Genomic DNA, 22,208 nt, shown 5'->3' with positions numbered 1-22,208 from the left:
TTTGAAGCGCCACAGTATCGCCGGTAGTGCTTGCACGAGACGAGAGAAACGACGAACGGGGTAGAGAGTTGTGGTGGTGGGGATGGAGTGGGGGGTTGAGTGGGGGGGGTAGATAAACGACATAGGTGGGGAGAGGCGCACGCGTGAGATGCGCGGTGGGGGGGGGGGGGGGCGGTGGCATTGGGGTTCCGCATCGCAACGCCTGGCCGAAGAGGGAAGACGCAGTCCCGGACTCACCACCCCTCCCCCCCTCCCTCCCGCACTCCAACGCTGGAGCAGGGAGAGAGGGTTGCCACCGCTGAGGTGCCAGCAAATCCTGCAAATAATGTCACGGGGAAGAGAATGTCCCGGCGTGCCGGCAGACGGAAGAGCTACGCGCGTGTGCGCGCTCCGTCTTGAGCGCTGTTGTGTTGTTATCGTTTGCTTGGGACGTTTTTGTCTTGGGGGGGTGGGGGTGAGGTTTTGGGGGGTGGGGGGGGGCTTTACAGATTTCCCAGGAGAGTTTTGTGATCTCAAAAGTGGGGACTACCGCGGGAAAAAACCAGGCCAGCCTTAACCCCCGTCCAAGCCCTTGAGCGCTTTAACGGGTGCTCGCAGACAGCGCACCCTCTGACACCGTGGTTCTTCTTCTGCCGCGTGACCAGGGTGAGGTGGGCCCCGCTGGTGCTATCGGAGCCGGTGGACAGCAGGGACCAGCGGGAGAGCCCGGCATTGGCGGAGGCATCGGACCTGCAGGCTCTGCCGTGAGTACCCGCGACTCACGTGTGCGTGTGTGTGCGTGTGCGCGTCCATGTGTGTGTGTGTGCATGCGTGTCTGTGTGTGCGTGTCCATGTGTGTGTGTGTGCATGCGTGTCTGTGTGTGTGCGTGCGCGTGTGTGTGTGCATGCGTGTGTGTGTGCGCGTGTCCATGTGTGTGTGTGTGCATGCGTGTCTGTGTGTGTGCGTGTCCATGTGTGTATGTGCGTGCGTGTCTGTGTGCGTGTGCGTGTCCGTGTGTGTGTGCATGCGTGTGTGTGTGTGCGCGTGTCCATGTGTGTGTGTGTGCGTGCGTGTCTGTATGTGTGCGTGCGCGTGTCCGCGTGTGTGTGTGTGCGTGCGTGTCTGTGTGTGTGCGTGCGCGTGTCCGCGTGTGTGTGTGTGCGTGCGTGTCTGTGTGTGTGCGTGCGGTAAGCGCGACAAACCCGACGGTCCGAGTTGGATTCCCACTCACGAGCAACGATTAACCGAACCGGTTACTGGCACTCTGCTAGGTTGACTCGGCCTTAAATGAGTACCAAGGGCGGCATGCGAACGTCAGCCACCGGAGAGACGGCGGTGGCCGGGCGGGCGGGTTGCTGGCTGCGCCGCTGCCCTGTGAAGAGTCCTGGCCCTAAATAGGTGGCGGCTACAACACCGGCCCCTGTGGCCTGTAAAGTACCGGCCTGCTGGCCTATTGTATTCCGTGGGTGCGTGTCTCGTGACCCAGTGTGGCACAGCTGCCTGGTGACCCAATAGGTTAATGGTGACCCAGTGTGGCACAGCTGCGTGGTGACCCAGTGTGGCACAGCTGCCTGGTGACCCAATAGCTGCCTGGTGACCCAGTGTGGCACGGCTGCGTTGTGACTCAATAGCTTCATGGTGACCCAGTGTGGCACAGCTGTCTGGTGTCCCAATAGCTGCCTGGTGACCCAGTGTGGCACTGCTGCCTGGTGACCCAATAGCTTCATGGTGACCCAGTGTGGCAAGGCTGCCTGGTGACCCAATAGCGTCATGGTGACCCAGTGTGGCACAGCTGTCTGGTGACCCAATAGCGTCATGGTGACCCAGTGTGGCACAGCTGTCTGGGGACCCAATAGCTTCATGGTGACCCAGTGTGGCACAGCTGCCTGGTGACCCAATAGCTGCCTGGTGACCCAGTGTGGCACAGCTGCCTGGTGACCCAATAGCTGCCTGGTAACCCAGTGTGGCACAGCTGCCTGGTGACCCAATAGCTGCCTGGTGACCCAGTGTGGCACGGCTGCCTGGTGTCCCAATAGCTGCCTGGTGACCCAGTGTGGCACAGCTGCCTGGTGACCCAATAGCTGCCTGGTGACCCAGTGTGGCACGGCTGCCTGGTGACCCAATAGCTGCCTGGTGACCCAGTGTGGCACGGCTGCCTGGTGTCCCAATAGCTGCCTGGTGACCCAGTGTGGCACAGCTGCCTGGTGTCCCAATAGCTGCCTGGTAACCCAGTGTGGCACAGCTGCGTGGTGACCCAATAGCTTTATGGTGACCCAGTGTGGCACGGCTGCCTGGTGACCCAATAGCTGCCTGGTGACCCAGTGTGGCACAGCTGCCTGGTGTCCCAATAGCTGCCTGGTGACCCAGTGTGGCACAGCTGCGTGGTGTCCCAATAGCTGCCTGGTAACCCAGTGTGGCACAGCTGCGTGGTGACCCAATAGCTTTATGGTGACCCAGTGTGGCACGGCTGCCTGGTGACCCAATAGCTGCATGCGATGTAAATGCTCGTTGTTCTCTCTCTCTCTCTCTGCCCTCTCTCCGCAGGGTCTCAGAGGCGCCAACGGAGCTCAGGGACCCAAAGGACCTTCGGTGAGTGGTGCCGGCCGCGGGTCACCTGCTCAGCGCTCGGAGCGCGCACGTTGTTGTTGTCGTCGTTGTTGTTGTTGTTGTTGTCGTTGTCGTTGATGTTCATAACCGTCGCGCGGTGGTTGGCGATTACCTGGGGAGACAAAGGCGGCCGGGCGGGGTGTTGCCCACCCACCCCCTCGTGTGCCGTGCCGGCCTTCATAGGTGCTCGCCAACAGCACTTGCCCCTACAGTCTGTTACAGGCTGTACGGGGGGGGGGGGGGGGGAGTGACCTTTGCCTCTAGTACCTCTACTACCTATGCCTGTATCTTTGCGTCTTAAAATGCGTGCGCTCATCTGACCGTGCGCCTCTGTCCACCGCAGGGAGACTCTGGACCTGCCGGTGGTCCCGGGATGCCCGGACCTCGTGGGCCCCTCGGGCCCCCCGGTTCGTCGGGCCCTGCTGGACCCAGAGGCATTGCGGTGAGTGCTGCCCCTCTCTCCCCGCACTCTTTCTCTTTTTCACCGTCAGAGGAAACAAGAAGTTGCTCGGTGTATTCGGCACTTTGCTTCGTTCATCATTTAGTTTTTTTCTTTTTTTTAATGCTTTGCTTTACGTAACTCCTCCCCCCCCCCCTTTTTAAATGAAAGATTTAACAAAATATTTTCGCTCTGCTCTCCTTACCCCTTCCCTCTCTCTACCCCCCCTCTCTGCCCCCCCTCTCTCTGTACCCCCTCTCTTCCTACTCTCTCTCTCCCGTGCCCCCCTCTTCTATCTCCCCTTTCTGCTCTCTCCCCTCTCTCCCAGTGCCCCCTTTCTCCCCACACCCCCCCCCCATCTCCTTTCTCCCTTCTCTCCCTGCGCCCCCCTCTCCTCTCTCTCTCCCCTCTCTCTCCGCGCCCCCCTCTCCTCTCTCTCCCCTCTCTCTCCGCGCCCCCCTCTCCTCTCTCCCCACGCCCCCCTCTTGACGCGTTCTCACTTCTGCCCCGCTCGCTGCTGCGCTGCTGTGCCAACAGGGAGAGCCCGGAGTGCCGGGATTCAAGGGCGAGAGCGGTGCCAAGGGAGTGCCGGTGAGTTGGCGCGCGCCGCGCACCGCGTCTTGAGCGCGACCGCGCACGGAGGCGTTCGTGAGAGAGCGAGCGAGAGAGAGAGGGAAGCTCGCGGTAGGAGAGGGGACGGAGGGAAGCCTTGAGCCTGGACTAGAACAGCTGTGGCTGGCAGGGAGTCGAGAGCACGGACAGCTGGGGGAAGGGGACGAGCATCGACCATGAGCCTCAAGAGCAGAGAGTGCGTGGGGACGAGCGGCGTGACGTGAGTGGGAGAGGCGGGCTCCTGTGTGATTTGTTCGTCTCGTGAAGAAACTATAAATTACGATAGTAAAATCAGTTGTCTATCGAGGGCTGCCCCCCCCCCCCAGCCGCAAGACTCTCCTGTCAGGAGGGTGGTCGCGACCCTTTTCGCAGGAGCGTTTTGCTCGTGGGAGGAAACTGTGGAGATTGGCTAAAACTCGGGGTTCATGAACCTGCCCTCTCACCATCCCCTTGGCAGCAGGCCACCAGGTTTGAGAGTTTTACACAAAATTCGCGTGCTCCACCACCAACGCTCGCCCGGTACGCAGGCACGGGCTGCCACCTTACCGCCCGGCTCACACGGACATGACCTCCGCGTCCGACACCGCCGATGGCTATCGCCGCGTCTCACACCGCCGACGGTGACCCACAGGCCCCCCCCCCCGCCGCGTCCTCACCGCGTGTGTCGCTCTCCCCGTGTCGTTGCGTGCGTCTCCCGTGACCAGGGAGCATCGGGGCCCGCGGGTCCCTCCGGCCCAAGCGGAGAGGAAGGCAAGAACGGCGCCCGCGGCGAGCCTGGCGCATCTGGACCAGCTGGCGCCGCCGGCGAGAGGGTGAGTGGGGGGGTCTCCCGCTCGCTTTGATGAAATCGATTTCATTTTTTTTTTCGATTATTATATTCCATCACCCCCCCCCCCCCACCCCACCCACCCACAATTTTATCCCAATTCTGTTATTGCCGCCGCGTGCATCGACAAGGCAAAGAATCCGTTCGCAGCCATCCCAGGGCCGTCGCGACCCTTCGCGTTGGAGAATGGCCCACAGAGGCAGACACCGCAGAACTTATTCTGAGACCTCAGGTCCACCCGCCGTGCTGTAGCAGGGGGAGTATTTGTTGCCCAAGGGTGAAACCAATAAATGTTTTTTTTCTTCCATTTTCAGAGCTGGGATTTAGCCAAATTTAGTTGGAGGACAAAACCTCACGTCATGTTTGTTTGTCCAGATATTGGTGATGGGGGCCAGGGCCTCCGGTGTGACGAATTGATGGTCTCAAGGCGGCCGCCCACGACTGGATTTTAATTCATTTTGACGACATTCCAGCTGTAAAACTAAAATGTCCACAAAAAATAATTGAAATCAGTTTGATTGGCATGCAACGATCACTCCGTGCAGGGATTTTAGAGGTGTGCCCCGCGTGTGGATAACGAGGTCTATTGAAGTGACTCCGCCATCACTCGTGAAACCAATAGCACACGTAAAATCATCATCATCATCATCACCATCATCATGATAAAAATCCCATGTTCCATCCACTGTTGGATAAAGTTCGGCCTCCCCCCCATGCCCACACGGTCTTGCGAGATGACCCACAAACCAAAATTTCACTCCTGCGCGGGAGCTAATCTCGTACCCGGGCGTGCGATCCTTCGCCTTTGCTGCTGTTCCATCGCCATCCTCGCCCGTCGGCGATTTGTCGGTGCTGGGGGGGATCATTGGAATCCCTCCCTGCCGTCGAGTCCGTTTTCGGGTAACAACGCGGCTGGGGAAAAGCGGGGGAAACTGCGCCGACGCGGTTTTTGTAACGACGCGCGGCGCTGTTTTTTTTGTGACCCCCCCCACAGGGAGCTCCGGGCGGTCGTGGAATGCCAGGACCTGGCGGCAACGCCGGATCGATCGTGAGTAGCCGGTGACGCCGCGGGAAAGATGATGACGACGAAGCTGGCGCCAGCGCCCGACGCGGGGGGGGTGGGGGTGGCTCTTGCGCTCGCCGCGAACGCGTCAAACAAAATGAGCAGCGGCTTCGCAACTTACACAGAGGCCGTAATGCAGATGATGTGAAAATGACAGGCGGTTATTGCTATTGCGTGCGGTTAGCCTAACGATGGGGGCCGAACGAGACGGGACAAAGCAGGACGAAAAAAAAACAAAGATTGGTTCTTCAATCGAACTGCGACTTTGGACCTTGAGAATCGAGCGGATTTGCCGGAGGGCGGGTGAATGGTCACGAGGATCGTGACCGCCCGCGCGTTCAATCCCGCGATGTCAGGGAAGGAGTCCCAACCCGGGCATCTCCGCCACGGCCAGTGCGGGCACCCCCCCCAAGCGTGACGTTGCCACCGCTCTCACTCCGGAATGGCGCACCGAGAGGGGCACGGGGAAAGATGAGAGAGGGGAGATGAGATGAGAGAGGGCAGAGCGGGGCACGGGGAGATGAGGGTGCGGGAAGAGAGGAGCACGGGGAGAGAAGGGTGCTCACGGCGGTACGAGGCCGGAGGGCGATGGTGCCAGCGCTCGGCCAGCGTGCCGTGCGCCGTGTACGTGACTCGTAGGGCCTTCAGGGCAAGCCCTGAGAGCGCGTCGCGTGTCACGTGTCTGTGTAGGGAATGCCCGGCGAACGTGGAGCGGCCGGCCCTGCTGGAGCCAAGGGACCTGAAGGAGGACCTGGACGCCCAGGAGACTCCGGAATTCCTGGAGCCAGGGTGAGTTGCCGTCTGCGGCCACCTCCATCCGCGTCGCGAAGGGTTAGAAGGATGGGCATTAATTGGGCACTTGCTCCGATTTCACAGTAACGGGCATTGAGATTGTTTCGATTATTTTGGGGCTGTAAATGTCCCAATGGTGGGCCGCTTTGTGGTCAGGTGACTTCTGAAAATTAAGTGAATATCTCAGTGGGCTTTGCCTGGTAGGATGGGGGTGGTTTAGTATTGTATCTGTTTGTGTTTGGGTGATTCGTTGACCTTTCTTGTACGTATCACTCCTATCGTTTGTTGTCATAACGTCCTTACCCCGTGCCCCTACCGGACATCTGTGAAAAAAGAGTTTTACGGCTCATCGGATTCCTCCAGTTAGAAATAAATATTCTGATTCTGAAATTCACCCGACATCACATCTCATCTAGTCCATGCCTGCAGTCTACCCAGCAGCAGCTATCCCTGGTCCCAGTTCGAGGTCTACGGGCATCCGTCTGCCAATTGGGGGCGAGAAACTCTTGACAACCTCTTGAGAATGTGGAGCCTCGGTGTGTGTCTCCACCACTTGAAAGAGGAAGTGACCAGAGAGAAGTTCTGGGGCTACTTTAAAATGCTTCGCCGTTGTCAGCGACGAGACGCATTGACGTACGGTGACCGAAAGTAGAACAGGACCTACCTTAGTGGTGGCTTTTTGAGATTCGATTGTTTGGTTGCTGCTGCTGCTGCTGCTGTACAAAATGCCCACGTGATGATGATAAGCCACTTCGTTGAGCTATCATCTGTGATAGCCAGGTCGTTTCTGAAAAAAGAGCTACACAGCTCAGTTGAGCCTTACCTGGTGAAATGTAAATCGTTTAGTCTCATAGTTCAAGACCACTTGCAGTACTGTTATTGACACTGAGCGTGTTGCGTTGTTTTTTTGTTGGGAATCGTGCTTTTGTGCACCACTGCAAACGCAGCAGCAGCATCATCTCCAGATAATTTGTTTACTCTTTGCGTGTTTAGTTTGTTGTCCTTCCCCCGCACCTCCAATTAGCTACGGTTGGCCACGTACGGTGCGAAAGGAGTTCAACGCACGTACACACACCGCACCTCCGATTAGCTACGGTCGGCTACGTACGGCGCGAAAGGAGTTCAACACACGTACACATACCGCACCTCCAATTAGCTACGGTTGGCCACGTACGGTGCAAAAGAAGTTCAACGCACGTACACACACCGCACCTCCGATTAGCAGGGCCTCGATGCTTCTCCTCCGCGTGCATTGTACGTACGCGCACGTTGAACCTCTTTCGCGCCGTACGTAGCCAGCCGTGGCGATTGGAGGTTCGATACAAAGATACAAGATGCAGCCATCGTGACGACGAGCGGTTGGATCGAGCGGCTTGGCCAGCGTGGCGGTCACGTCACCGTCGATCCGTGTTTGACAGATGACAAATGAAAAAAGAGAAAAGAAACCAGTCATGATTCGAAGCTTTCGTGACTGCAGCAATCCACACTCTTTGGTTGTTTCGGTAAAGCCACGTAGGTGGGAAAAAATCTCGCCTGACGACGGACGCTTGTGTTGCGTCCGAAACGTCGTGATTTATTTTATTTTCCACCTACGTGGCTTCACCGAAAGAACTAAAGACTTTAAAGGAACCGGCTCAGCTCTCTGTCCTCGCTGTTCAGCAATGCCCTCGAGCTAAGCACGGCTCGTCGCGTCGGGATCCCACAAGAATGCGGGGTCGTGTCGCACGCTCGGTGCGGGGGGAGCCGTGGCAGGAACCACGTGGCAGGAACCACGTGGCAGGAACCACGTGCCACGGCTCACGACACGCTGTGTCTCGACGGTCCGCTGGCAGCGGCGCGGTGAATTTTGGCGTGGCCGTGACACCGCGCGTTGTGACTTTGTCCGTTCAGGGTTCCACTGGGAGTCCTGGAGCAGCTGGTTCCGAGGGAAAGCCTGGCGTCTCTGTGAGTGGAGCCCGACTCGTGCCTCTCTCTCTTTCTCTCTCTTGCACTCTCATCCTCCCACTACCACTCACGCCCTCCCCCCACCACTCACATCCTCCCACCACCACTCACATCCCACCACCACCACTCACATCCCCCCACCACCACTCTCATCCCACCACCACCACTCACATCCCACCACCACCACTCACGCCCTCGACCACCACTCACATCCTCCCACCTTCACTCACTCACATCCTCACATCACTCACATCCCCCCACCACTCACGCCCTCCCACCACCACTCACATCCCCCCACCACTACTCACGCCCTCCCACCACCACCACTCACATCCCCCCACCACTCACATCCCACCACCACCACTCACGCCCTCGACCACCGGCCCTTATCCCCTCCCGTGACGCCTACCGCCCCAAGCGAACGCGACGTCTCAACCTTGCTAAAACAATCTCAATGGCCTCGTTCCGTCCGTCAGCGTGATCGCGAGCGTGCACCCTCTGCGCGCGGAGAGCTTGCGAGCTGACGAAGAGCTCCTAACGTCTGCCCCCCATTCCGAACTAAAAACGCCCCCCTCTCCCCCCCCGCGTTACTGCCCCCGTCGCCACGTTGCCTTCAAATTTTTTCGCCGTCTTCGTAACGGAGATTCATTCTCCGCGCGGGCTCCATTGTAACGAGGTGCCCTCGTCCTCGTGTGTGTGTCTCTTAACCCCCCCCCACCACCCTCCCCCCAATAGGGCCCCGTGGGAGGAGATGGTCGCCCTGGCCCCCCAGGTCCCTCTGGAGTTCGTGGTCTTCCCGGCCCCAACGGATTCCCAGGGCCCGCAGGAGGCGCTGTACGTACCCACGCAACGCCACCACCGCCTCCACCGCCGTGTCCGTCTGGAACGTTGTCTCCACGCTGAGTCCTCCCATGAGCCGTGTCCGTCTGGAACGTTGTCTCTACGCTTAGTCCCCCCGTGAGCCGTGTCCGTCTGGAAAGTTGTCTCCGCGCTTAGTCCCCCCGTGAGCCGTGTCCGTCTGGAACGTTGTCTCCTCGCTTAGTCCCCCCGTGAGCCGTGTCCGTCTGGAACATTGTCTCCGCACTTAGTCCCCCCGTGAACCGTGTCCGTCTGGAACGTTGTCTCCACGCTTGAATCCCTCTCGCGAGTTCCGAGTTGCTCGCCCTGTCACGGGTGTTGGCCAGACCTGCACAAGCAACGTGTGTGTGTGTATATGTATATATATTCAGGGGCGCCGCGGTGGCGAGATGTTAACTACCTCGCCTGGTATACAGGAGGTCGCGGGCTCGATCCCGACCCTGACGCCTGTTGCATGTTTGCAGATTGCACGTTTCTCTCTCTCCGGTTCTGAGAGTTGTGTGTCGTGAGAGTTTGGTGAGACGATACGTTGGATAACTGCTGAATTCGCTCCGATTGTTGCACTCAGGGCGAGGCTGGCAAGCCCGGCGACAGGGGCCCTTCCGGTTCCGCAGGGCCACGTGTAAGTAGCCAGCGGCATCACGCGGCACTCACACTGACCTCCAGCGCCAGCAATAACTCCAGCACTGCCACCCAAATCTCTACTCTCCTGCACTCACTCTCCTACCTCTCAGCTTACTGTACACCCTCCACTCACTCTCCCACCTCTCCCCTCTCAGCTTACTCTACACCCTCCACTCACTCTCCTGCCTCTCCCCTCTCAGCTTAATCTACACCCTTCACTCAGTCTCCTGCCTCTCCCCTCTCAGCTTAATATATACCCTCCATGCACTCTCCTGCCTCTCATCTCACTCGACACCCTCCACACACTCTCCAGCCCCTCCCCTCCCATCTCACTCTACTCCCCTCCACGCACTCTCCTGCCTCTCCCATCTCACTCTACTCCCCTCCACGCACTCTCCTGCCTCTCCCATCTCACTCTACTCCCCTCCACGCACTCTCCTACCTCTCCCCTCTCATCTCACTCTACTCCCCTCCACACACTCTCCTGCCTCTCCCCACCCATCTCACTCTACTCCCCTCCACACACTCTCCTGCCTCTCCCCACCCATCTCACTCTACTCCCCTCTGCGCACTCTCTGCTGCAGCAACCAATGCCGTGCAGGTGCGTGGTTCTCACCCGCGCTCGTGTTGTCTGTCCGTAGGGGGCTCCTGGCAAGGATGGTGAGGGCGGTCCCGCTGGTCTGGCAGGTCCCGGGGTGAGTTGGCGCTCACGCACCGCGCCCTCAAACCTCCGCACTGATAGATTCATGGAAATCCGTGGGTGGTTCCACTCCTCTCGCTCAGCCACCTTGCAGCCATCCGGCATTTTCCGGTAGTTCTCTGCCTTCCGCGCGACCGAACCGAAAACAAAAGACGCTCAATTTGGTTAGCACGGAGCAATCAGCCGCTCCGTCGCCGTTTGTGAGGGGGCCAGGTGCTCAGTCAGCCTGTCATATCCGTGTCAACCTACTTGTCAGTGAACTACCTTATCGCAGACCAATTCAAACCCGTATTGGTCACCCGCGTGCCCTGACAAATCTGAACGTTCATTCTACAGAGTTCCATCACGAGGGAGAAACACAAATAGACAATCACCACTACGAGACTCACCACTAGTACACTCACCACTAGTACACTCACCACTACTACACTCACCACTACTACACTCGCCACTGCTACACTCACCACTACTACACTCACCACTACTACACTCGCCACTGCTACACTCACCACTACTACACTCACCACTACACTGACCACTAGTACACTCACCACTACACTCACCACTACTACACTCGCCACTACTACACTCACCACTACTACACTCACCACTACTACACTCACCACTACTACACTCACCACTACTACACTCACCACTACTACACTCACCACTACTACACTCACCACTACACTCACCACTAGAACACTCACCACTACAAACCTGTCAACCCCTTATCAGCGCCCTACCTTGTTACAGACCAATTCAGACCTCAGTGGTCACCCCGTGCCCCTTACAAATCTCAACGTTCATCCTACAAAGTCCCATTGCAAGCGAGAAACATAAATAGACAAAAAAAACTAAAATGTTTGTCCGTACTGAAACGATTGTACGCCGTATGGACCTGAAAACTAAATTTCCCCGTGCAAGAATACGGAGTGAACCGTGATGGCTTGACACGGTTTGACCCTGTGCCGGGCACAGGGTCAGCCACCACTTGGGGGGGGGGGGGGGGCGGGGGACTGTGCCCACGTCAACGAGACGTGAAGCGCCGCTCGAAGGGCGCCGTAAAAAAACAAAAAAAACACAAATCGTTCCTCCGTTCGTAGCCAATGAGGCCAAATGTATTCCTGACGATTATCGACACTCGGCTCTGCATACGCGCGCCGAGTCTGTGCAATCTGCCGGTGCCGCTGGCCGTGTGAGTGACCCCCCCCCCCCCCGTGTTCTGTCACAGGGCCCCGTGGGTTCTCGTGGCGAGCGTGGCGCTGCTGGTCTCCCTGGAGCACAGGTAAGAGGGGTGGGGGGCTCAGAGCCGTCGTCGTCATTACACCCACGTCATTGTTTCTACTGTCAACGGGTCATCATAGTCACAACATCATCGCCACCGCCACCACCACATCGCTATCACCTCCTTCTCATCGTCGTCGTCATTATTTAACCATTATCACCACTTGGTCATCAAAATATCAGAACCATCTCCTTCTCACCACTGACGCTACGTATCTATTATCACCACCACCATCATCACCAACTCGCAATCACACCACACCATCACCAGAACGACCAAACCGGCATCATAATCACCATTGCCCATCCTTCACCCCCACCACCACCACCACGATCACCAACGCAAAAACCACCACAACCACCAGTCGCACCTCCGCCAATCACTGGCCACGGCCGGAGGAGCTAACGGCTTGGCGCAACCGGCCCCCCCCCTGTCCCCCCGCAGGGCCTTCCCGGACCCTCAGGGGCGAATGGAGAGCTGGGTCGCGCCGGCAGCATGGTGAGTGAGTGAGAGGGTCACGTGACCACTGCACGAAGGGATCTCGACGAGAGGGAGGCCCGTATTGAAGGGGCCTTTGGCGTAGCCGTGCGCCTTGTGTGTGCGTGCGCACGTGGCCGCTGTTGGGAGCGAGTCGTCGAGTCGTGTCGCAGTTGACGACAAAGAGAGTGATCCGCGCAGTGGAGCCAAAGGAACACAACGCAGGAGCACTGCGCAAAACTTTTATTTTGTTATTTAATGATGGACGCCCCCACGTGTCCTTGATAACGGCGTCATTTGCGTGTCGACACGCGCCATGGCTTCCATTACCGGCACCCAGCGCGAGTTGAATCGCGCAGGTTTAGCGAGGTGTGCATCCCGGCCCATCTGCGTGTGCACAACACCGCCTTTCCCGCACCTCCGACTAGCACGGTTGGCTACGTGCGGTGCGAATGAAGTTCAACATACACACTACGTGTAAATGCTAGGCCGCTCGCTGAAATGCAGTTGTAAAAAAAAAATCCTGAAATTGCTACGATTAGAATCGGGCCCACGCAAGTAACGTACAGACGTTGTGTAGTTCGCGGGCTGTTATTGACATCGAGCGCTGCTTGAGCCAGGCTCCCGAAGGTTGTGAACGTATGATGACAATGATGTCGATGGGGGTGAACGTTGCTGGATTTATCGCTGGCGGTCGTGAACGTTTACCTTGATTTTCTCCTCCACAGGGAAGTCCTGGTGACAGGGGTGGTCCTGGACCTGCTGGTGCCCGGGTAAGTGCCGCAATGGAAATGCACGCGGGCTATTGCCGTAGCGGATCGGCACGTCTCGCCGGCATCAGGGGGGTTGTCGTCCGCATGGTTCCAGGATTCACGTGACAATTACCTTGTTCGTGACAAATGAAACTCGACCGTGTCCGGTGCTCGCCGAGCGGAATTGGCTTCCGGTTGCCGAACGAATACATGATGAGGTCGTGCTCATTGCACACAAAGCGCCTGTCACAAATAAACCACGATTACCTTGTTTATCTTTTTGAGGAGCATGAACCATCATCACGCGAACTCCGGTCATCCTCACAGCAGCGTTTGGATAATCTACTGAACAAAGACGGTGGTCACCGCATCGCGCGATTTCAGATGCACTTCTGTGGCCGTCTGGAACGCTCTTCCCATATTTGGAAGCCACTGGAGCGATGCACTTTTAAATCATCTGGATTGAAAGCTCATTTATTTAGAACTGCGTTTTGTGTTCAGTTTGTTGTACTTCTCCCGCACCTCCGATTAGCACGGTTGAATACGTAGGGTGCAAAAGAAGTTCAGCATAAATACATACGTCCAGTCCTTTCTCTCCACCGTGGAATACACGAACGGCCCGGAGTGTAGAAATGATAACTTACAGACGTGTATATTTTCTTGTTGTGCTCATGACCGGTGTTGTGTTTGTGTGGGACAGGGAGAGGCCGGAATCCCCGGGGAGCGTGGAGCCCCAGGCCCCGCTGGAGCCGCAGGCCCCAGAGGAGAGGCTGGGCCTGCGGGGGCGGACGGAGGAAAGGTACAGACAGACGCCCCGGTGTCCACTCTCGGTCACTCGCCCCACACGGCACCGAGGTGCCATGGGACAGACGTGCCGTGTCCACTCAGCCATGCGCCGTTTGCTAAAGGACAGGCTAAGTCATGCCCACCATTCGCTCACCCATGTGGCAGGAAACTAAAGGGATGGCCTTGGCGTAGTTTAAATGCCGCGAAACGTGGACGGGATGGCAAGTGTCAATCGCGTCTTCCATATCCGGTGAATGGCTCACGGCTATGGTCCGGGCCAGTGGTGATGGCAGCTTGTGACTGACAGCTTCCTTGTGTCGGCAGGGTGAGGCTGGCCCTGCAGGCCCAGCCGGAGGAGCTGGCAGCCCGGGCATGATGGGACTCCCTGGTGACCGAGGGTCGGGTGGAACTCCCGGAGAGAAAGGAGAAAAGGTCGGTGGGAACGCAGAAAACGAACTGGACAGATCAACAGCGGTTAACGTGGAAATTGAAACGAAATATAGCTTAAGGGTAGAACAGGGTTGGTGTGGAGGGTTAGGCCGAGGAAACGTGGGAGGGATGAGTGAGGGAGACTCCGTGGCATGGCCCAGGAAGAAGTAACTGGGGCCCAGGGCTCACAACAACCACCACAACAACAACCACCACAACCACGACAACAACCACCGCAAAAATAGGAATGGCAGAGAGCCCCACAGGGGACAACTGGGGGAGAGCCAGGGCAACACCAAAACTATTCAATAATTTCCTTCAATCCAATCAAAGCTTACCTGAGGGTGAAAGGATTTTGTGACAATATGGTGGGGGTGGGGAGGGTTTGCCAATATGGGAAGCAGTTCCCGTGTTTATTCAAAATCATTTGTTGGGGTGAAAGCGAAACAGGTTTGTTGTGTTTCTATTTTCTCCATCCGCCCCAAGGGTATTGTTACCCTGGCAACGAATTTGTCGTTACTCGTCAATGTGGCAGTGTTGCTCGTTTCGGCCTAATCGAGGCTTGTTGGCCAAAACATCACCGCATGCTTTGCTTAATTCGTCAACGTGTTCATAATTTATTGCATGTTGTTTTTGTTGCTTGAGACTCGTGGAAACCATTGTTGTGAATGCAATGTTAATGGAATTGACATGGAGTGCTTCGGTTGCATTGAAAGGAGTGGTTTTTGCAACGGTTTGTTTTTGGTTTTCGTTGGCAGGGCGACGGTGGTCCAGCAGGAAGTGCAGGCAACCCTGGGAGGGATGGCCCTCGCGTGAGTCCTCGCCCAACCGCCATCACGTGACTGATCGCAGCCATGCGATTGGTTCGTGAAGGTCACACGCCTTCACCGGATTATTAGCCAATCACGTGGCTGCGTGGCACACCTGAATATCCCAATGCCTCGTGTAATATACAAATATATACATATGAATATACACATTCTTTACTTTTTAAGTATGTTTATCAAACGTGGACTCGTGACAACGGATAGTTATCTTGGTGGCGAGATGTGAACTACCTCGCCTGGTATACAGGAGGTCGTGGATTCGATCCCGACTCTGAAGCCTGTATTTTTGGGAATGCATGTTCTCCCTGTTGTTTAGAATCAACTCGCGTTTAAAGTATTTGGCTGCTATAAATTTCCACATGATGATAAGCCACTTTGATGAGCAATTATTCGTAGCCAGGTCACTTCTGAAAAAGAGCTACATAGCTCAGTGGGCCTTACCTGGTAAAATAACAAGTTGAGTTTATTGTTTTAGTTCATATATACACACACACATATATAAATATACGCACACACATATATATTTCAAGAAATTGTAGTTGTAAGGTGTAAATATCGCGTAAGGTCTTGTACCAAGCTTGAAGTGATGGCCCTTAAGTCAACGCTGAGCTGAGTTGACATTTGCACCGCTGTCACTGTCCTGATGTTGTGTCCGTGTTTGTTCATCAACAGGGTCCAGATGGTCCCGTTGGTCCCCCAGGTCCCCTGGGTCCCGGTGGAGAGAGAGTAAGAATAATCCTATTCTGCTCCAAACACACACACCCACTCCACATTTCAACACACGCGATACTGGCAAAAAATGGTCCCAATTTTCGTCCAACTCAAGCTATTAATACTTTGATGCTTGCATTGCCTTTGTGCTGTTCGCCTTTTGGCGTTCTCTGGTCGTCTCACGCTGGGGGGTGAGACAAGGCCGTGAAAAAGGCTGTCTCTGGTGTAGCCGTGCGATGCGTGGCGATGCAGCCCAAACTATGGACCGTATAGTAAGCCCATAGAGCCACATAGAGATACATAGATACCCATAGACATACACAGATACCCACAGAGACATATAGCGACCAATATAGGTCCATATCGAAACATTAAAGTACAAGCCGCAGCAGTGCGACTATGGCCATGCAACTCAAACTACGGACCGCAAAGTAAAACCACTGTGGCCATGCGCTCAATCAACGGAGGAGAAGGAACGGTGACACGAACCCTCTCCCTGCTGAAGCCCTCTCGTCCCAACCAGCAGCAGCAGTAGCAGACGTCCACATTGGCATCGGGCCCCCTGAACAGATGACCGCTGGCCATCGTGTGCGAGAATCGAAAGGGAATGGGGGAATCCCTCTCCGATGCGCGCCGCCGCGCGTCGCTCGGCAACGGCGTCCGACGGTTGCGCTGCGCGTGCCGGACCTTCTTGAGGGCGCGCACGACGACTGCCCGGCGCAAGCCCCAAATAGACATCGGAGCGCTGAGCCCCCCCCACCCACCTCGGGTGACGTCGGAGCGACGTGCGATGACGCGCGGCTCCCGTCGGGTTATTGACGCCGCGCTCCAGCGTTGATGTTGATGTCGTTGTTGTTGTCTTTCTCCCCCTTTCTCTCTCCTCTCCCCGGCAGGGTGAAGCTGGTCCCTCCGGCCCTTCTGGGCCCGCAGGTCTCCAGGGACCCCCTGTGAGTAGACGGGGCTGCACCGGCACGCCCCACCACGCGCGCCACAACGGTGTCAGCGCGATGTGGCGTCTGATAGACAAATACAATACTACATAGACAAATACACACCACCGATAGACATACACCGCTACATAGACAAATACACACCACTGATAGACAAATACACACTACTGATAGACAAATACACACCACTGATAGACAAACAGACAAATACAGCACTAAATAGGCGAATACACACCACCGATAGACATACACCACTACATAGACAAATACGCACCACTGATAGACAAATTATGATGAGTAGCCGACTATACGGATGAGCGGATTCATCTGTGGGTGAGCGGGTGAATCTGTGGCTGGCTCTGTGAATGAGTGTGTGAATCTGTGAATGAGTGTGTGAATCTGTGGGTGAGCGGGTGAATCTGTGGATGACTCTGTGAATGAGTGTGTGAATCTGTGAATGAGTGTGTGAATCTGTGGGTGAGCGGGTGAATCTGTGGATGACTCTGTGAATGAGTGGGTGAATCTGTGAATGAGTGGGTGAATCTGTGGATGACTCTGTGAATGAGTGGGTGAATCTGTGGATGACTCTGTGAATGAGTGTGTGAATCTGTGGGTGAGTGGGTGAATCTGTGGATGACTCTGTGAATGAGTGTGTGAATCTGTGGGTGAGCGGGTGAATCTGTGGATGGCTCTGTGAATGAGTGTGTGAATCTGTGGGTGAGCGGGTGAATCTGTGGATGACTCTGTGAATGAGTGTGTGAATCTGTGAGTGAGCGGGTGAATCTGTGGATGATTCTGTGAATGAGTGTGTGAATCTGTGGGTGAGCGGGTGAATCTGTGGATGATTCTGTGAATGAGTGGGTGAATCTGTGCGTGAGCGGGTGAATCTGTGGATGATTCTGTGAATGAGTGGGTGAATCTGTGCGTGAGCGGGTGAATCTGTGGATGACTCTGTGAATGAGTGGGTGAATCTGTGAGTGAGCGGGTGAATCTGTGGATGACTCTGTGAATGAGTGTGTGAATCTGTGAATGAGTGTGTGAATCTGTGGGTGAGCGGGTGAATCTGTGGATGACTCTGTGAATGAGTGTGTGAATCTGTGAATGAGTGTGTGAATCTGTGGGTGAGCGGGTGAATCTGTGGATGACTCTGTGAATGAGTGTGTGAATCTGTGAATGAGTGTGTGAATCTGTGGGTGAGCGGGTGAATCTGTGGATGACTCTGTGAATGAGTGTGTGAATCTGTGAATGAGTGTGTGAATCTGTGGGTGAGCGGGTGAATCTGTGGATGATTCTGTGAATGAGTGTGTGAATCTGTGAATGAGTGTGTGAATCTGTGGGTGAGCGGGTGAATCTGTGGATGGCTCTGTGAACGAGTGTGTGAATCTGTGAATGAGTGTGTGAATCTGTGGGTGAGCGGGTGAATCTGTGGATGACTCTGTGAATGAGTGTGTGAATCTGTGGGTGAGCGGGTGAATCTGTGGATGACTCAGTGAATGAGTGTGTGAATCTGTGAGTGAGCGGGTGAATCTGTGGATGGCTCTGTGAATGAGTGTGTGAATCTGTGGGTGAGCGGGTGAATCTGTGGATGGCTCTGTGAATGAGTGTGTGAATCTGTGGGTGAGCGGGTGAATCTGTGGATGACTCTGTGAATGAGTGTGTGAATCTGTGAGTGAGCGGGTGAATCTGTGGATGACTCTGTGAATGAGTGTGTGAATCTGTGGGTGAGCGGGTGAATCTGTGGATGACTCTGTGAATGAGTGTGTGAATCTGTGGGTGAGCGGGTGAATCTGTGGATGACTCTGTGAATGAGTGGGTGAATCTGTGGGTGAGCGGGTGAATCTGTGGATGACTCTGTGAATGAGTGAGTGAATATTTGCGTGAAGAGGGTAACCCCAGGTGTGGAGCTGACCCTGTAGATGAGTGGGTAAATCTCTGGATAAATTGAGTGACTCTCTGGGTGGGTGGGCGACTTTGTGGATGGCTGAGTGACCCTGTGGATTAGTGGATGACGGTCGTGGGTGACTCAATGTCTGGCTGACTGGTGTCTTATCTGCTGGCAGGGTGAGCGTGGATCCAACGGTGCTTCTGGTGGTCCTGGCTTCCCCGGACCCCCTGTGAGTACATCTTTGTTTGAGCCACTCCGACCGAAAAGACGATTTTTTTCTTCTTCTTCTATGCGCGATGAAACATTCACGTCAGTGCGGCGAATGATCCTTGGCTGTCCGAGAGTCAACCGAGGCAATGAGACTCACTTGCTGGAATATTTCGCGATTGTGACTTTTTTTTTTATTAACGAACGTCAACACGCCCCGAGCTCCACAGGTTCGGCAACCTTCACGTTCAAATTGCCGCAACAAAATTGAATGTTGTTTTGAAGGTAACTATCTGTGGTTTTACAAACCTTTTCCTTTCCGGGATACTTCATTAGTTTGACACGCACAATAAATGGAACGCACCTTCACCACCGTCCCAGCGCGAAGAAAAAAAAATGGCCACCGGGCGACTCGCTATGCCCGATCGACAAGGCCCTTGCCCCTGTGTTGCTGCCATCACGTCGTGCTGCCCTCTGACGCTGACGCTGCTCCGTGTCGCTTCTCAGGGTAGCGACGGGCAGCCCGGCACCCGTGGCGAGCGTGGTGAGGCTGGCGGCAAGGGCGAGGGTGGCGCTGCAGGTCCTCCCGGCCCCTATGGCCCTGCTGGTCCCCCGGTGAGTCGTCGCTGCCCTTCGTCATTCCCGCACACTAGAGATAAATACAAAGATCCCCCCCCCTTCCGGTGGAGCCTCAACAGACAGTTGGGGCAAGTGCTAAGCGCGAGCACAACAGCAACAAGAACAGCCGCCATTCACCACTGAGTGGCGGTGGCATTACCACGGCGCTTGTGCCAGGCTAGGTTCACTTTGAGGCTACCACGTGAAGTGTCGAAGGCTCGCTGACAGGAGGTCACGGGACTGACCCAGCAGGTGCCATGGGTTGACTAAGACGACTGGTAGATGCGCCACCTCCGCTCCCTACTGTACCAAATTGCTGCATTTTAGCCGTCCGGCGCTCTGCTCGTTGTTGTAAGCGTCGCTCCTCTGCACTCCGTTGTTGTTGGAGGGTGACCGCCCAGTAGCGTCCTTAACGAGCCTCCTCCATAGCCTCCTCCATGAGCGAGCACACACACGCACGCACGCTCCCACGCACACGCTCGTTCCATTCCCGTGCGTTGCACGTGTCCTCGCGTGTCCGAACGTGAATCGAGTTCAGAATTTGTGCTCATGCGTCCGTGTGTTTTTGTTTTCTCTTCGCCAGGGCCCTGCTGGTCTGGTCGGTGGAAAGGGAGGGATTGGACCCGCCGGCTCAGCCGTAAGTGCGAGATCGTTGTCGCCGTGTCTTTTTTTCTTATTCGCGCTACGCGTCCGTGCCCGCGGCAAGAACAAATCTCCGGCCACCACGGTGGTGCCGTGGGCTCGATCGGGGGTGGGGTTGGGGGGAGAGCCGTCCGCGGTTGCTGAACGGATGTCGGAGGGTGACGTCGCCTAACCAGGGGGAAAGGCCTAAAGAGCCAGGCTGGATCTTCTTGGTTCTTTCGGTAAAGTCACGTAGAAGGGAAATAATAAAAATAAAACATAATAAAATAATTCTCACGACGTTTCGGCCACAACGCAAGCAGCCGTCCTCAGGTGGAGAACAGGTCTGTCGGAAAGACAGCGTCTGACCTGTTCTTCACCTGAGGACGGCTGCTTGCGTTGTGGCCGAAACGTCGTGATAATTATTTGATCATGTTTTATTTTTATTATTTTATTATTTCCCTTCTACGTGACTTTACCGAAAGAACCAAGTGGATGAATCCCTGCAGTCACGAAAGCTTTAAATCGAAATTTAGCCCGGCTGGAGTTGACGTAGTAAGGAGTGTCGTTTGACGAGTGACGCGTCGCCCGACCTGATGATGGCTGGGGAACAGCGCGGAGCGATGGCGATGGGCCCCCCCCCCCTACAATCGGGACGGTTTGGAGGTTTTGTTACTCTCCGGGTGGGGGGGGGGGGGTGCCGTGGTGATGTCGGCTGCCGCGACGGCGACGGTCGTGCCCGACGCCGGCGTTTGACAAAATCCTCTTCCCGTTTCTGCAGGGCCCCGTTGGATTCCCCGGTGCTTCTGGTGCCCCTGGTGGATCAGGACCCGCTGTGAGTGTCTCCACGCACGCGCTCTTTGGTGTTTGCTGTGCTCATTTTGTCTGTCTGTGTTCTATCTATGCATTGCCGGAAAGGGTAAAACCTAGTAATAGGTTTTTACCCTTTCAACTGGTACCAAAACTGACACCGTTATACAAGGCATCATATTTGCAATAACCACAACACAAGCAGTCAAAATGCAAACAAAAAGAAACAACTCTGATGATGATAATGATATGCACTGTCCTTGAAGTTGATTGGTCCACACCCGAGACAGCTTTTCTTAGAGCCTAGTCTCCATTGGTGTTGGACCAGATGACGCCAAAAGGCTGTCTCGGATATGGACTAATCAACTTCAAGGACAGTGCATATCATTATCATCATCAGACTTGTTTCTTTTTGTTTGCATTTTGACTGCTTGTATTGTGGTTATTGCAAACATGATGCCTTGTATAAAGGTGCCTTGTATAAAGGTGTCAGTTTGTACCAGTTTAAAGGGTAAAAACCTATTACTATATTTTGCCACTGGTAAAGGAGGTCTCAAAGGGTTAAACCTATTCTCATTTTTCATGCTTACTGGCAAAAAAAGGTCCCACGCTTTTACACCACTGCTAGTGCAGTGTCACGTAAGGCGACGGTGACGGCGATGATGACGCTGCCGCTGCTGCCGCTGCTGCTGCTGCACCACGCCGGTCCCCCCGGGAAGCGGCGAGTGCCCGCCCGCTAGAGAAGGCGCTTGATGGTGCAGCCACTAGCCAGCGCATTCCACTTAACTAATCCACCAGCAACATACACACACACCGCACCTCCGATTAGCATGGCTGGTTGCGTACGGTGCGAAAGAAGTTCAACGTACACGCAAAAAAGACAAAGATCCCCCGTATAGCCTTAACAGACCGTAGGGGCAAGTGCTGTTAGCGAGCACCTATGAAGGCCGGAACGGTACACGAGGGGGTGGGTGGCCAGTACCACGCCCGACCGCCTTTGTCTCCCCAGTGGCGATGTTTACACACCGCACCAGGTACTCATTTCAGGCTGAGTCGACCTAGGGGAGGCCTAGGACCGGTTCAGATAATCGTCACTGGTGTTGGCCATAGCGCAGCGCGTTAACCGCTACACCACCGCTCCCCCACGCACACGGACACACAAACGCTCGACAGCACCTCTGACCGCCACCCCCCCTCTCCCCCTTCCTTCCCACAACGCCTCCAGGGCCTCACCGGACCCTCCGGCGGGCCTGGCCCAGCCGGCAAGTCCGGACCCCGCGGCCCACGCGGAGACGGCGGCCCCTCCGGACGCGACGGCTCCATCGGACCCGGCGGGCCCCCGGGTCCACCCGGCGAGCGTGGACCCTCCGGAGCAACCGGCGCCGGCGTGAGTGGCGCAGGC

At 55.9% G+C, this 22,208-nt stretch overlaps 1 protein-coding gene across 1 annotated transcript in view; it reads left to right on the top strand.

Moving 5' to 3' along the window:
• The window catches only part of LOC144736657 (uncharacterized), a 94,131-nt gene that overhangs the window by 58,571 nt on the left and 13,352 nt on the right, over window positions 1–22,208 (top strand). Inside the window, exons 17-35 of the mRNA XM_078619229.1 lie at window positions 598–743; window positions 2,152–2,203; window positions 2,525–2,569; window positions 2,931–3,029; window positions 3,564–3,617; window positions 4,343–4,450; window positions 5,459–5,523; window positions 6,218–6,316; window positions 8,210–8,263; window positions 8,999–9,097; window positions 10,387–10,440; window positions 11,680–11,733; window positions 12,178–12,231; window positions 14,936–14,989; window positions 15,677–15,730; window positions 16,609–16,662; window positions 19,959–20,012; window positions 20,778–20,831; window positions 22,032–22,193. Of these exons, the coding sequence (XP_078475355.1) occupies window positions 598–743; window positions 2,152–2,203; window positions 2,525–2,569; window positions 2,931–3,029; window positions 3,564–3,617; window positions 4,343–4,450; window positions 5,459–5,523; window positions 6,218–6,316; window positions 8,210–8,263; window positions 8,999–9,097; window positions 10,387–10,440; window positions 11,680–11,733; window positions 12,178–12,231; window positions 14,936–14,989; window positions 15,677–15,730; window positions 16,609–16,662; window positions 19,959–20,012; window positions 20,778–20,831; window positions 22,032–22,193 (1,415 nt within the window). The remainder of the gene's footprint in view (window positions 1–597; window positions 744–2,151; window positions 2,204–2,524; window positions 2,570–2,930; window positions 3,030–3,563; window positions 3,618–4,342; window positions 4,451–5,458; window positions 5,524–6,217; window positions 6,317–8,209; window positions 8,264–8,998; window positions 9,098–10,386; window positions 10,441–11,679; window positions 11,734–12,177; window positions 12,232–14,935; window positions 14,990–15,676; window positions 15,731–16,608; window positions 16,663–19,958; window positions 20,013–20,777; window positions 20,832–22,031; window positions 22,194–22,208) is intronic.

Source organism: Lampetra planeri, chromosome 62, assembly GCF_965212315.1.
Source record: "Lampetra planeri chromosome 62, kcLamPlan1.2.h2, whole genome shotgun sequence".
Classification (NCBI taxonomy): Eukaryota; Metazoa; Chordata; class Hyperoartia; order Petromyzontiformes; family Petromyzontidae; genus Lampetra; species Lampetra planeri.
This window is presented reverse-complemented; position numbering and strand designations above follow the sequence as displayed.